Here is a 15,130-nt window from a genome sequence, read left to right as displayed (position 1 = left end):
GAGGGAGAAGCAGGCTTCCCGCCGAGCAGGGAGCCTGATGTGGGGCTCGATCCCAGGACCCTGGGACCGTGACCTGAGCCGAAGGCAGACGCTTAATGACTGAGCCACCCAGGTGCCCTGAAAAGAATAGTTTATTTGAATGAAGTGGGATACATGCGTAGCACAAGTAATGCTTTTCCTTTCTTTATCTTGAGAGTATTCTCTGTGTGACGTCATCAGTGTCCCACCTTATTTTACTGTGGTAGTCAGGTTCTCCTAGTTGCCAAGAACAGAAACTTCTAGTTAGTTTAAGCAAAAGAACTTATTAGAAGCATATGAGGGCATCTTGAAGAATCTAAACAAATTTCCTAGCAGTTAGAGGGATAGAAAGTAGGGCAACTCCAGGAACCTCAACAAGAATTTTGGACTGCTCTGGAGTGCAATGTGCATTTCCAGAGACTGTCAGGCTCTGTCTCTCAGCCTGAGATTCCCAAGAGAAAAACAATTTAATGGGCTCCTTTGGTTCAGCTCCAAAGAGGATAGTTCCCTAGCCTTGACCCCTACACTGACCACAAACAAGAACACCCAGAAGTACACAAAAATCCATCTTCCCATGCATCTAAATATGCCATCAGTTAAGATAATCCTACTGCATCCAGAGATAAGGTGCTGTGGGTAAGGCAGAGGGATACAACTACAAATCATTTAATATTTATCAAATACTTCTTGAGTATCTACTGTGCACAAACGGTGGGAGATAAGAAAATGTTTACAACAGACTCTCTAGCCTCAAGGGGCTCTGTAGTTGAGATGATAAAGTAAATAACAATATGAGAGGCATCATAGGCAGAAGGTGATTAAGGTGACATGAGGCCTTAATCATAAGGCCAATTACTCCTACAGACAATGTAAAGTTGGGAGTTCAGAAGAGGAAGAAATTTCCATCTAATGCAAATGGGAATCTTCATGGAGATAAAATTTGAGTTATGCTTTGTGGGATGAGTAGTCCTTAAGAGTTCTAAAAATTCATTCTACCTATGAAAACAGTTTGTCATATATAATACAAGAAACTGTAATATATGTAGCAAGGGCAGTATCTGGTGAACGTAGCAGGGAAAGGGAAACTTTTGGCTCCTGAGAAAGTTCACGATGGAGGAAAAAGGTATTGAGTTCTATGAGCAGAACTCAGCAACAAGGGCTGAGGGTAGGAGAATGGTGTTTCCAGGTAGTGTGGTGACTATACTGAAATCCTTCCTTGATGCCTTTACTCTGGTGGCAAAGGTACATGCTGGAAAAGAGAGCTGTATTTAAACAGAATAATCCAAGCAAACCTCATAACACCTTTTGGCTTGGCATTGTTCTGAGACCCCTCAAAAAGGTCAGATCACAGAGTAAGGAGAGTATTTCCCTAGTGATAAGAAAAAGTAAGACCTGGGGCCTTGGAGAAGCAGGAGTGTGACAGAAGGTAGAATCTGGGGAGCTGAGATGGAATAGCAGCAACAGTGTAAGCAGTCACCAAAGGTCTGGGGACTTCCTGAGGTACTACTAGATGGCAAAGGGAACCTTACAAATGAGTCTCCCAAAATTAACAAGAAGCAAAGAAGGCAGCTATAGAGTCAGTGAAATTTGCCTGTTAATAAGACATCATTTGTATCTACAGGGTAGTGAGTCCTGGGGACATTTGAGTTGTATACAGATGACTTTAGTAACTGCCCAACATCCCTGCTCCACAATTCCAAGTCCTCCCTCATCCCAGAATGATTCTGGAATCATCACAAGCATTTAACTTTTCCTACATGTAGACTGCAGACTTCACAGCCATTCTCTTGGATTTTCAGGCCTTGGGACTTTATCCTGGTGCCCACCCATATCTATATGGGATAAGCAGGAACCTGGACTCAAAGCCAGGAGTAAGGGGATCTGAATTCTTCATTCAACAACCTACATGCTAGACACAATGCTAGGACCTGGACGTACAGAGATGAATATACCTGGTCTCTGAACTCAGAATGAGTCTACTGAGACACATCAGTAAATAGGAAGTTGTGATGCAATGTAGTAAGTGCTATGATGGGAGTTAATCTAATCCTGTCTCCCAGATGACTGTCACTAATTAAGGTAGTCCCTGTTGTCAGTCACTCTTCTGGGCCTTATCAAATTCCAAAATTCTATTTGTTGTATTCTACTAAAGAGTGTAGCAGTTTTGAATTACATCCAGAAAGGAATAAAGGAGGGTTAGGGATTGGCAAAAAATAAGAGACTATGGTTGCCAGTAAAATGAAATTACACAAACCAGGTTGGGAATATTTTAAATGCGTGCATTTTAATAAAAACTATACCTCGAAGCATATGTTAGCAGAGACTGTACTGAAGGGAAATTATTGCCGGAATATCAAAGAAAAACACCTGATAGAAATTCCGGAAGTTGTCTTGCCTTTTGAGAAACAGTAGGCATATCAACTAAAGGGGGTAAAATCCATCTTGTGAAGAACCGCCCAAAGCTGATTCTTCAAAAAAGCGTTCTGGAAATCCCGGTGTATATGGCACCAAGACCCATCTTCAGTGCCACGGTTCTTTCCAGAAACGAGAACTGAAGAGTATGGGTGGACCCCGCCCAGCCCGGGAGACTTCTGCACGTCGGTGACAGGTAGGTTGGACTTGTATTTGTGCCAATTGTCCTTCCCTTTCCCACTCCACTTGTATTGAATACTGCACTTTCTTTTTCATCTGTGTGGAATTTCCGGAGTTTTAAATACGCTAAACTACTTCAGCCTGTGACAACATCTGGTCGCCCGGAACCTGCCCAAGACCCAGCTTGTGTAGCCCAGAAAGCCGAGTGAGACCCATAGAAACCGGGCGGGAGGTGGGACTGCACGCTGCTGGCTGTGGCTACTCACTCTCAATTCGCTTCCGGGGGCGGGCCTGACACCGCTGGGGTTCGTCCCGCCTCCAACCGGAAGTGTTTTGACGAGGGCTCCGCCGTCGCCCCACCCGTTGGCTTTTGCCCGGGTGGGGGTGGAACTTCCTGTCTCGTGTAGCCAAGGTCCTCCAAAGTGAGGACCGGCACGGAGGGCGAGGGTGTTAAGAGCTGTGACGGCGAGTCTGGCAGCAGGTTAGCTGGGGCCTAGTGCCCGGGTACTCACCCACTCATTACTGCAGTTATCCTTACTGCCCTCCTACGCCCTCTCCGGGAGGCCTTGGAGCCCTGAGAACCTAAGCGTGTGTCTGTCCACAGGTTCGGAGAGGGCCATGGAGGTGCGGCCCCCGGCGCCACAGAGCTTCCTCTGCAGGCAGCGGAGTCCTTTCCCTCGGGTTTTTGCTGCGGGAGCTGTGGCCGCCGATTCGGAGGCTCTTGCGGAGAGAGAGAAGCTGTCTTCCTACGTCCGGGAGCCCGATTACTCGGAATCCGGATGGGACCGCCTCCGGGACCTGTTTGTCAAAGAGTAAAAGTGCCTAGGGTCTGTGGGGAGGGGACTGCGAAGAGCTGTCCCAAAACCTGGGTCATCTTGGGGTGAAGGACCCCTGGATGTGGTTTATTTTTAAGTAAGATTTGGCGTTCTAGTATCTGTATCCCAAGCTTGTGTCCTGACATTTGGTAGTTGTGTTGATTGACAGGACAGATTTCAGATGGTAAGGGTGAAACTCATTACATGTTCCAGCTTTTAGGAATACTTAGAGAATATAGTTTTAGTGTAATCCCCTGGTTTTACAAATTAGAAGAATCGTACCGAGCTAATTAGTGTCAGAATTGACCCTAGAATCCACATCTGCAAGATTCCGCTCCAGTATTCTTTTTCGTATTTCACTTTATCCCAAACTGATATTTTGTGACCATAACCCCTGCTCCTCTCCAAAAAATGAAGGTTGAAGAGATGGCAGAGAGACCTGTAAAATTTTTATTTTGTCAAATAAGGAATATATAAAAAATAGTAGCAAATATTGTCTCATTTTATGAAACAAGATACTAGCTGGATTAACGGATAAGGTTATTTCAGAATAAAGGATCACTCTTCAAATTGAATTAACTGTAATGAAAAACTCAGGATATTTCATTCATTCATTCATTTCATCATTTATTCATTTATCAATTACTGGTGAAAAATTTGCCCTTTCATCGAGTACATTACCATACTACACTGTTACCCAGTGGTTAAATTAACTTTGAAGCTTTATGATGTTGCTGAGATTGTGAAATTGTTGGCAGAATCATATTTAATTGCTTTATTGAGATTTCATCATCTTTTTAAAAAAGGTTTTATTTATTTATTTGAGAGAGCAAATGAGAAAGAGCATGAACCAGGAGGAGGGACAGAAGGAGAGGGAGAAACAGACTCCCCACTGAGCAGGGAGCCCAGCATGGACATCCATCCCAGGACAGATCATGACCTGAGTCAAAGGCACACGCTTAACCCACTGAGGCACCCAGGCGCCCCTCATGTTTATTTTAAAGATAAGGAGGCACCCTTTCTCATTGGTCCTTCCAATGAGATAACTGGTGAAAGATGCTATGTAGTATATAACAGAGGAGGGTTATTTTGACCAGCTTTATTAACCACAGAATGTTGGAACTGAAATAAACTTGAAGGTAGTGTAATTTCCATGCTCCCTTTCATCATAGATGAGGAAACTAAGGTTTATAGATTTGTGATCTGGCTGCAGGTCGCTTAACAGTAGGTGACAGAACCAGAACCACAACCATGTTGCCATTTGTGGTTTAGGTCCTTTTCACCACTGTGCCGTTTCTTCACTTTAATGCTGTTTGGGCCAACCATAGAATTTCTTTGAGCCTGTATTTCCATATCAATAAAATGGAGATAAATATCACCTATGTCATGGAATTTTTCAGAGAACAAAAAGGCAAAGCATATACATCTGGCTTGTTAAGTTTTAAGCTCTTACATTTTCTCTTCTGAGTTCTGCCATAGACCAGTTTTTAGGTAAATGTTTTTGATTTTCTTCACTGTAAAAGATAAATACAGGGTTCAAATTATAGGAGTTTTTCCTATTGACATAAGTATAAGAATTACAGTTTTCTAAGAAATTAGATTTCTCTTTAGATGCAGGAACTGTAAAAACTCATTGATTCTGATTTGAGAAATGTTATTGATGGGGCACCTCGGTGGCTCAGTCAGTTAAGTATCTGACTCTTGATTTTGGCTCAAGTCATGATCTCAGGGAACAAGCCCCAGGGTGAGGCTCTGCACCCAGTGGGGTGTCTGCTTGAGATTCTTCCACACCCACTTCTCCCTCCACTCATGCTCACACACTCTGTCTCTCTCGTGCTCATAAATAAATAAATAAATAAATAAATAAATAAAATCTTTATAAAAAATTTCAAAAAGGGAAATACTGATCTTTGCATTCAGCTTACGAATTGTTCCTGCTTCCAGAGATGTGGTTGAGTTGTAATAGTCATCACATAAAAGCACCTTAGAAAAAAAACTTCGTTGGAATATAATACGCATCTAGAAAAATATACATAAGTATATTGATCAATGAATTTTCACAAACTAAACATAGCTCTGTAAACAACACTGAGAGACTTAGCAGCATTTCAAAAACTCCCCTTGTGCCCCTTCTAATCGCTGTATTTCCAAGAGTATTCAACCAATAGCCTAATTTCTAACAGCATAGATTAATTCTGGCTGAGATTTGAAGTACTTGTAATATAACTGTGCTATTTAATTCATCAGAAGATTTAATTTATCAGAAGATTCTGCCCATAATGAAAAATGCGGTGATGTTAGTATTGGGATAATTTTGAACATACTGTCTTTCAGAGAGCAGTATCCATAAACTAATCCCAAACAACGTTGTCTTTCTTATGTCTTAGTGAACAACAGAGAACTTCAAAGGAACTTGAGAATATTTATAAGGCGGCAGTTTCAGCAGGCATCATTGGCTGGGCATATGGGGGAATACCAGCTTTTATTCATGCTAAACAGCACTATATTGAGCAGAGCCAAGCAGAAATTTATCATAACCGGTTTGATGCTGTGGTAAGTACTGATACTCTAAAAGTATTTGAGGGCACAGCAGTTTAGCAGTTCATTTTACACTTAGTTACTCAGGTAGGAGGGTTGGGAGGGTTTAGGATGTCAGAGTAAAGGAACAAAGTCTATACTTAATAACAGTGGAAGTACTAATGCTAAAGTGCATACACATGGCTTGTCAGACCATGTTTCTTACCTGCAGAGGGATTACCACAATGGCTCTACTTTCTGAAATAAATTTCTAATCCCTAGCTAAATCATCAAGGTTAGCTATAGCATATTAACCCCATTCACAGAGCCTCCATGGAGGACACTAGTTCACACTAAAACAATAATTAGCATTTATAACTACAGTTTATAGAGTGCTAACTCATTTGTTAGATTTGTATATCAGTTCTGTTGTATAAGTGAGGAAGTGATAGCTCAGAATTGTTTTGGGGTTTTTTTGAAATTATGTCAGACTCAAAGACAAGTTGTAAAAGTAGTGCAAAGAATTCATATATACCTTCCACCCAAATTCTCCAAATGTTAACATTTTACCACATTTACTATATCATTCTCTGTATAATGCATGCTATTATTTTTTTGTGACTGCTAGAGAGTAAGGTGTAGTCATGATGAATGCTTCAGCATATATTTCCCTGAAAACAAAGACATTCTCTTACATAACCACAATATAATTATACAGATAGGGAAATTAACACTGATATAGTACTTTTATTTATGTATTTATGTAAATTTTGCTAGTCATCCCACTAATATAAAAGTAAATAAGAATTTTTTTTTGGTCCGGGATCTATTTTTGGATCAGATGTTGAATTTGCTTCTCATGCCTCTTTAGTCTCTTTTAATCTAGAACAGTTTCTTTCTTTAACTTTCTTGACTGTGACATTTTTGAAGATTGTGGGCTATATATTTGGTAGAATGTTTCTCAATTTGGATTTGCTTAACTTTTTTTCATGATTAGATTCAGGCTCTGAGTTTTAGCAGGACTATCCTAGAATTGATGTTTCCTTTTTAGTACATTATATCAGGAGCACGTATCTTTTTTTTTTTTTTTAAAGATTTTATTTATTTATTTGAGAGAGAGAATGAGACAGAGAAGAGAGCACGAGATGGGGGAGGGTCAGAGGGAGAAGCAGGTTCCCCGCCGAGCAGGGAGCCCGATGCGGGACTCGATCCCGGGACTCCAGGATCATGACCTGAGCCGAAGGCAGTCGCTTAACCAACTGAGCCACCCAGGCGCCCCTGGAGCACATATCTTTTGTCTCTTTACTGATGATGTTTATTTTAGACACTTGGTTGAGATGGACTCTACCAGACTTATCCGCTGTAAAATTACTACTTTTTCCCTTTGTAACTAGTGTCTTATGGATACTTATAAGATATTTTGAGACTATGTAAATATCCTATTTTTCCACAAATTTCTGTGCTCTAGTTTTAGCATTCAGTGATGACTCTTACCTGAAAGAGTTAGTACTGTGGTGGTTGCCGAATGGTTATTTTCTAATTCCATCTTTCCTGTATTTATTTGTTAGTAGTCAGCTTTAAGGAAGAGCTTTCCCTCCTCTTGTATTTGTTTCTTTATAATTTATTTATATCAGTGTGGACTCAAGGATTCTTATTTTATTCTGTAGGCTCATAATCCATTATTATCATTATTTATCTTGAAGCTCAAATTGACCTAGATTTGGACAGTTGGGGACCTTCAAACTAGGTCCTTTGTCCTTTTGATCTGTTCCCATCATTCTTTGAGCGTATCTTTACTTTTGGGCATAGCAGAATGCTCCTGACTCACCTTTTACTTTTCTAGCACCAGCCCCAGAATTAGTTACCACCAAAGAATTCTAGTTTCTTTTAGTGGAAAAATGGTATTTAAAAGCTAAGATTTGATGCTAGGTATGCTCATTGCTTACAGGGTTATCATGGCTTCTAGGCCCTAGGTAGACAAAATTAGGACATGTGTGTGTTCATGTCTACTTCTATACACATATTCATACACACTTTTATATTTATTTATTTGTCCACCTATTTATTAAAAGCTATGAGTCCAGGGGCACCTGGGTGGCTTAGTTGGTTGAGTGTCTGGCTCTTGGTTTTTGCTCAGGCCATGATCTCAGGGTCATGGGATCGGAGCCCGAGTTGGGCTCTGCCCTAGGCAGGGAGTCTGCTTGGGGATTCTCTCTCTCCCTCTGCTTCTGCCCCTCCCCCTGCTCACATGTTCTCTCTCTCTAAAATAAATGAATAAATCTTAAAAAAATAAAAAATAAAAAAAAAAAGCCATGAATCCATACTGATACTCTTCAGAGAGTTTTGACTTGCCCAATATCGTATAGTAGTTAAGGATACACTTAGGAATTCTCTCAAAATCTAGACTATATCCTCAGGATATTATACTAGACTTGCTCCATGGTGATGTGGTGAAAAAATACTGTGGAGACCAACAACCTATCTTCCAATTCTGACTTTATTCCTTATTGGCTGAGTGATCTTGGTTAGAAACTTCTGTCTAACCTTTAGTAAAAACCGAAGCACCTACCTGAAAAAAATATTGTAAGGATTAAATGAGTAATATGTTAACACAACTTTTATGTAGAAGGTGGATGGTAAATTTATCAGTTCTCTTCTCTTTATCTGTTCCTTTTCTACATTTCTGTGTTACTATCATCCTTTCCCTTTAATTTACCATTTAGTCGGTTGTTCTTTTTTATTTTATGGTTTCTTTTCCCCAAGATTTCCCAAATATAAAAAGCATGTCTAACACTGACTTTATATCTGCCATGGCATTTGCCGTATAGATTCTCAGTTTATGCCTCATTGATAGATTACTTGGTTGACACGGCGATTCTTAGTTCCTTTTCCATCTCCAGATAGAATAGGATGCACATGGGACTTTTGCTTTAGCTTCACTACTTAAACAATGGTATTTCTAGAGATTGTATGGTGTTTCTGTTTAGGTGTCCCTGCCTAATCCATAGCCAACATCCCTCTGCCACAGTTTCAGAATAAAGAAGGTATCAAGGTATTTTGGAACCTCACAGCCTTTTCATTAACTTTAGCAATCTGCACATCGTGCTGCCACACGAGGCTTCATCCGGTACGGCTGGCGCTGGAGTTGGAGAACTACAGTGTTTGTGACTATATTCAAGTAAGTTCTTTCTGAATTGTGACAGAGGGTCTTGGTATTCTTTCAGGAGCACATCTTTTGAGCAAGTGAGATTTTTAAAAACTAAATACCCACATGAAAGTGATTCATAATACCCTTTTCCTCAAGATCTTTTATCTATCTGTGTGACAGATTGGTCCAAATGTGGTTTTGCATCCATGGGTGGAAGTCTACTAACTATTATCCAAATACATACAAGGTTTTCTAAGTAAGAGAAATTCTGCAAAACTCTTCTTTACGTTTCTTTTTCTAAGTGAATATTTTTTCCAGAAATTTGACTGCTCTTTGGTTCATTCTTCAGCAGAAGAAGGCCCACCTAGAAAACCGATAAGCATGTTAGTAGTGTGGAACACATTGACGGGGCCTAGACTAAGACCTGGAATTGACATAGTAGGCACTTCTAAACTAATACCTATCACTTCAGTGAAAATTATGATCAAGAAAGTAAGGGGGATATACTTTTTAAATTTTATGTTTTCTTCTTTCCCCCTTCTTCCCAGCACAGTCAACACTGGTCTAAATGTGTACCGAAATAAAAATGCCCTAAGCCATTTTGTCATTGCAGGAGGTAAGACATTTTTGTTCTTGTTTATGTTTTTTCAGTCTTCTCAAATATAGTTTGGAAAATATTTATGGACTTATAAATCAGAGCTGCTGAATTCTTTAGCTGACTTCTCATCACATCTCATTCAACATTCATGCAAAATGTATGAAGAGCATTGTGCTTGGCCCTTGGTGTACTTGGTGAACAAAACAGAAAAAGTCTCCGCTTTCATGGAGTTTTACCATCTAATGTGGTTGGGGAAAAAAGGTTGCTGTGATAGAAGGTAGCAAATAGGGGAGGCAATGGGATGGTCAGGGTGATCAGAGAAGGTTTTTTTTTTTAATGTTCATTTAACCAACATATAATACATCATTAATTTCGATGTAGTGTTCAACGATTTCATTAGTTGCATATAACATCCAGTGCTCATCACCTCCAGAGAAGGCTGACATTGAAGCTGATACCTGAAAAATGGGAAGAAGTAAGCCTTGTAAAAAAGAGTAGCCTAGGCAGGGCGAACATTGAGGGTGAAGGCTCTAAGGCAAGAAAAGTTCCTCAAAAGCAGGATAATATGACTGGAACATAGTGAGTGAGGGGAAGAGTGGCTTGAGATAAGATTGGTGAAGTGAAGTAGAAAGGGACCAGATTTTTCATGGTAAGAGCTTGGATTTTATTTTAAAGCTTTATGCCTCTGGTAAATGTGACCTTTTTAAAATGAACATTAAAAATAGTATTGAAATACTATTTCCAGAAATGTGAATTATGTGCCACATATACCCAAGCACTCACTGACTCATCTACATTCTCTCACATACAAAAACATACATATAATGCACATAACATTTAAAAAATGTTTAATTTGGAAATAATTTCAAGCTTACAAAGAGCTTTAGGGGTGCCTAGGTGGCTCAGTCGTTAAGCATCTGCATTCGGCTCAGGTCGTGATCCCAGGGTCCTGGGATGGAGCCCCGCATCAGGCTCCCTGCTCTGTGGGAAGCCTGCTTCTCCCTCTCCCACTCCCCCTGCTTGTGTTCCCTCTCACACTGTGTCTCTCTGTCAAATAAATAAATAAATAAAATCTTAAAAAAAAAAAAAAGCTTTAAAAATAAAAGTAATACAAGGAACGCCATATAGCCTTTATATACAGAGATTGAACTGTTGTTAACATTTTAGTCCATTTGCTTTATCACTTGTGCTCTCTTTTGGGTGCATGCTCTCTTTCTCTCTCTATATGTATATACACACAAAGGCAAATACACATACACATGATTTGAATTTAACAATTTAATGGAAACATTTTAAAATATAAAACTAGAAGTAGGCATTAATAGCATTGGAACAGCTGAAATTTGCCCTTTTTTAACTTGCAATCATTTTTCCATAGTATTCTGTAGGCTTTTATCCAAACCAAACTCTTTTTCTTCCTCCAGCTTCCATACTTGTTCCTGCTTTTATGTTCTCTAGCATCTACCCTGTTAAATTAAAAACAACAACAACGAAGTGAAGCAATGATACGGTTCTGCCCTTTATGCACCTCTTTCCAAAGTTCTAGACCTATCAATTATATTCCTTTAATATATATGGACTCTCAGCTCTTCTTTCTTCCCACTGCTGCTATGTGGCCTTCCCTGTTTGTAGTCTTGGTGTGCTCCACTTCCAGTGTTGCCTTACTTTTTTGAAATACGAATATGATTGTAACACTTTTTTGCTTGAGGTTCTTCCATAGTTTTCCATCATTTTAATGTTGAGTCTTTATCTGGCCCCCATATACCGCTCTTGCTCCACCGTTATGACTCTACTTTGATTTCCCAAACCCAAAATAATCTTGCTTTACATGTATTGGTCCCTCTTCTTGAACCTGCCTTTGCACTCCCACAGACAATTTTGTTCAGCTCTTATTGGACCTATCTTTCAAGGTTCAGCTCATCTGTCAGCTTCAGTTTCCCTAGAGATCCTTCCTAGCCCCTATTCTTATCTTTGGGTCTTTTTAGGTGTCTTCCCCTGTGTTCCCGTAATTTACTATAAATACTTTAATTGAAGCACTTATAACACTATGTTGTAGCTGTTAACTTGTTTTGCTTCTCGATGACTTACTTGATATCAGAGAAAGCCTTTGCCTTTTATATCACAAGTCTTTGATGCATGGTAGAGTAGAATAAATGTTTCTTGAATGTAAATTGAGTGTAAAAATTAGTAAAAATAGTCCCACATCAGGCTCCTTGCTCAGCGAGGAGCCTGCTTCTCTGTCTGCCTGCTGATCCCCCTGCTTGTGTTTGCTCTCTCTCTGACAAATAAAAAATAAAATCTTTTAAAAAATTAGTAAAAAATGATAATAGAAAAATACATCTGATACAATGTAAGTTTTTATTCTCAAACCAGCAACCAACATTGAACTTAATGGTGTAACATAAAGTAATTTCCCCTGAAGTCAGAATCAGGTCAAGGATGTCTCCTCTCATTATTATTTGGCATTCATCTGGACATTTATAAATGTATATTTGACATCTGGAATGGCTGAGTGAGGAGCTTGTAAATCCTCTCCACAGAAAGCAACAATAGAATTGGACAGAATTATCAAAAACAACCATTTAAAGATGCTGGAAGTTGACCACAAGCACCCAAAAAATCAGTAAGCATTTATCCATAATTTCTACTGAGTCTCAGTAAGAACATTGAGAGTCTATTCTCAGCCTAGGGCTGCTCCTGTCCCCTAACCCACAGCTCCATGATGTAGAAATTTCACAAGGACAGGCTGGAGGACCAAATTTCTGCTGCTTAAGGTGGCTGACTTTATTTGGAGCAGAGATCAGAAAATTCAAAGCCAAGGGGTATTGCTGAAAATAATTGCAACAGGGAAGGATAATATCACACAGCTAACCTGAGGTTTTGATACTATTTGGGGTAAGGAATAGACTGGCAGAGGAGGTGGAATCTTAACAGGGATAGCTAGGGAACAAGACAGCCAAAGAGGGCTTTAATAAGATCCTACTTATTCCTAGAACTCTGGAAAGTTGCACAGCACACATGTGTAAGTATTCATGCACATTCAGGAGAGACTGGTAAGGGCTCTAGCAAGCTGCTTATCTTTGGTTCATTGTGAGGCTTAATTGTGAGGGTTAATTGCGAACACCAAAAGAAAAAGCCAGAAAAGATTCATAAACTATCTAAACTTTGAATGCATTCTTCAACCACAGATACATTGGCAAAGGATGGAAGCCTTACTGCCTTGAGATGTTTAAGCATAACCTCTGATGAATCATTGGCTGACTGCTTATACCAGTGTGATGCCTAGGAAGCCAGGCATAAAGATAAAAATTAAGCAAAGACATTAGTGGCTGTAGTCTGCAGAAAAAAGACTCCACAGAATTGGTCCAGGCAAGTTGCTACATAAACAAAGAATTATAGCCATGCCCCTGTGGAGGCTGTGCTAACTCCAGAGATGCTGTAATTTATTACCTACAGTGTGCAGTTTTCAACAACAAAAATATCGTAAGACATGCAAAAACGGGGTTAAAAAAAGCAATCATTGGGAATGTCTCTGACAGGACCCATCTATTGAACATATCAGACAAAAAGACTTCATACCATTTTTAAAGAAATAAAAGTAGGATGACACTGACTTATCAAATAGAGAATGTCAATATTTTTTGACAAAAAATTTTTTTATAATTATAAAAGATTATAAATTATAAAAAGAATTATATGATTATAAAAATTATATTAGAATTATAAAAAAGAATTATAAAAAAGGATCAAATGAAAATTCTGGAGTTGATAAATACAACAATAGAAATTAAAAGTTCACTGGAGAGGAGAGCTCAACACCATATTTGAAATAGCAGAAAAGAATTGGTGAACCTGAAGATGCATCAATATAGGTTGTTTCCTATGAAGGATAGAATTTTTTTTTAAAAGATTTTATTTGAGAGAGAGCGCATGAGTGGGGGATAGGGGTAGAGGGAGAGGGAGAACCAGACTACCCACTGACCAAGGAACCTAGTGCAGGACTCGATCCCAGGACCCCGAGTTCATGACCTGAGCCTAAGGCAGATGCTTAACCGACTGAGCCACCCAGGTGCCCATGAAGGACAGAATTTTTTAAAATGAAGAGAAGTGATCTGAGCCTCAGCAATCTATAGGACACCATCAGAAATACCAACAGGTATGTGATGGAAATGCTAGATGGAGAGAAAAGAGAAAGAGGCAGAAAAAAGTGTTTTAAGAAATAAAGCTACAAACTTTCCAAATTTGATGAAAAAACATTAATCCATACATCGAAGAGGCTCAACAAACTCTAAGAAAAATAAACATGCACCTAGACACATAATAATTATACTACTAAAACAGAAAAATCTTAAAAGCAGCAAGAAAAAAACAACTCATACAAGGAACGCCCCAATAAAATTAACAGCCGATTGCTTATCAGAATAATGGAAGCCAGAAGACGGTAGAATGGCATTCAAAGGCCTGAAAAGAATAAGTTATCAACCAAGAATTCTCTATCTAGCAAACCATTCTCCAAAATTGAAGACAAAAATAAAGACATTGGCAGATAAGCAAAGAAAGAAAATTTGTTGCTAGCAGATCTCTTACAAAATACTATAAAAGTTCTTCAGGCTAAAAGGAAGTGATACCAGATGGTAACCTGAATCTACATGAAGCATTAAAGAGCACTGGTAAAGAGGCGCCTGGGTGGCTCGGTCTTTAAGCGTCTGCCTTCGGCTCAGGTCATGGTCCCAGGGTCCTGGGATCGAGCCCCACATCAGGCTCCTTGCTCAGTGGGAAGCGTGCTTCTTCCTCTCCCACTCCCCCTGCTTGTGTTCCCTCTTTCGCTGTGTCTCTCTCTGTCAAATAAATAAATAAAATCTTTAAAAAAAAAAAAAAGAGCACTGGTAAAGATAATTGTATAAGTAATTATTAAAGGTTGTCTAAATATCTATTTTCTCTTAACTGATCTAAATGACAATACATAAATAATAAAAGATAATACATAAAATAATAAAATTGAAGTGTTAGACATATAGCATGTTTAAAACTATATATGGCATTAATAGCACAAATGAGAGGGAAGGAATGGAAGTATGCTGGAGCAAGGAGATGATATCAAATAGTAACTTGACAGGAAGAAATGAAAAGTACTAGAAATGGTAAATATGTAGGTTAATATAAAAGACATCATAAGCCTATTGTTTTTCCTTTCTTAATTTTTTTGCTCCTTTAAAATACAGTGATTGTATAAAATCATAATATTGTATTGCTGTGTTTTAACATATATACATAACATAAGTGACAATAATAGCACAAAGATGGGAGAGGAGTGGAGCTGTATTGGAAGAGTCTGTGTACATCTTACTGGAATAATATTGGTACTGATCTGAAGTAGATTGTGGTAAATTAAGATGCATAGGGTAGCCCCTAAAGCAAGTAATAGCAAAGTAACTTTTTTTT

General features: G+C 39.1%; 1 protein-coding gene across 1 annotated transcript in view; it reads left to right on the top strand.

The window, feature by feature from the left end:
* Nucleotides 1–3,228: 3,228 nt before the first annotated feature.
* The window catches only part of TIMMDC1 (translocase of inner mitochondrial membrane domain containing 1), a 22,971-nt gene continuing 11,069 nt past the window's right edge, over nucleotides 3,229–15,130 (top strand). Inside the window, exons 1-4 of the mRNA XM_006730421.3 lie at nucleotides 3,229–3,422; nucleotides 5,813–5,978; nucleotides 9,032–9,120; nucleotides 9,639–9,706. Coding sequence (XP_006730484.1) covers nucleotides 3,229–3,422; nucleotides 5,813–5,978; nucleotides 9,032–9,120; nucleotides 9,639–9,706 — 517 coding nt within the window. The remainder of the gene's footprint in view (nucleotides 3,423–5,812; nucleotides 5,979–9,031; nucleotides 9,121–9,638; nucleotides 9,707–15,130) is intronic.

This window comes from Leptonychotes weddellii, chromosome 1, assembly GCF_054177405.1.
Source record: "Leptonychotes weddellii isolate Sample4059 chromosome 1, ASM5417740v2, whole genome shotgun sequence".
NCBI classification, from domain to species: Eukaryota; Metazoa; Chordata; class Mammalia; order Carnivora; family Phocidae; genus Leptonychotes; species Leptonychotes weddellii.
The sequence above is the reverse complement of the archived record's forward strand: the minus strand, read 5'-3'. Positions and strand labels throughout refer to the sequence as shown.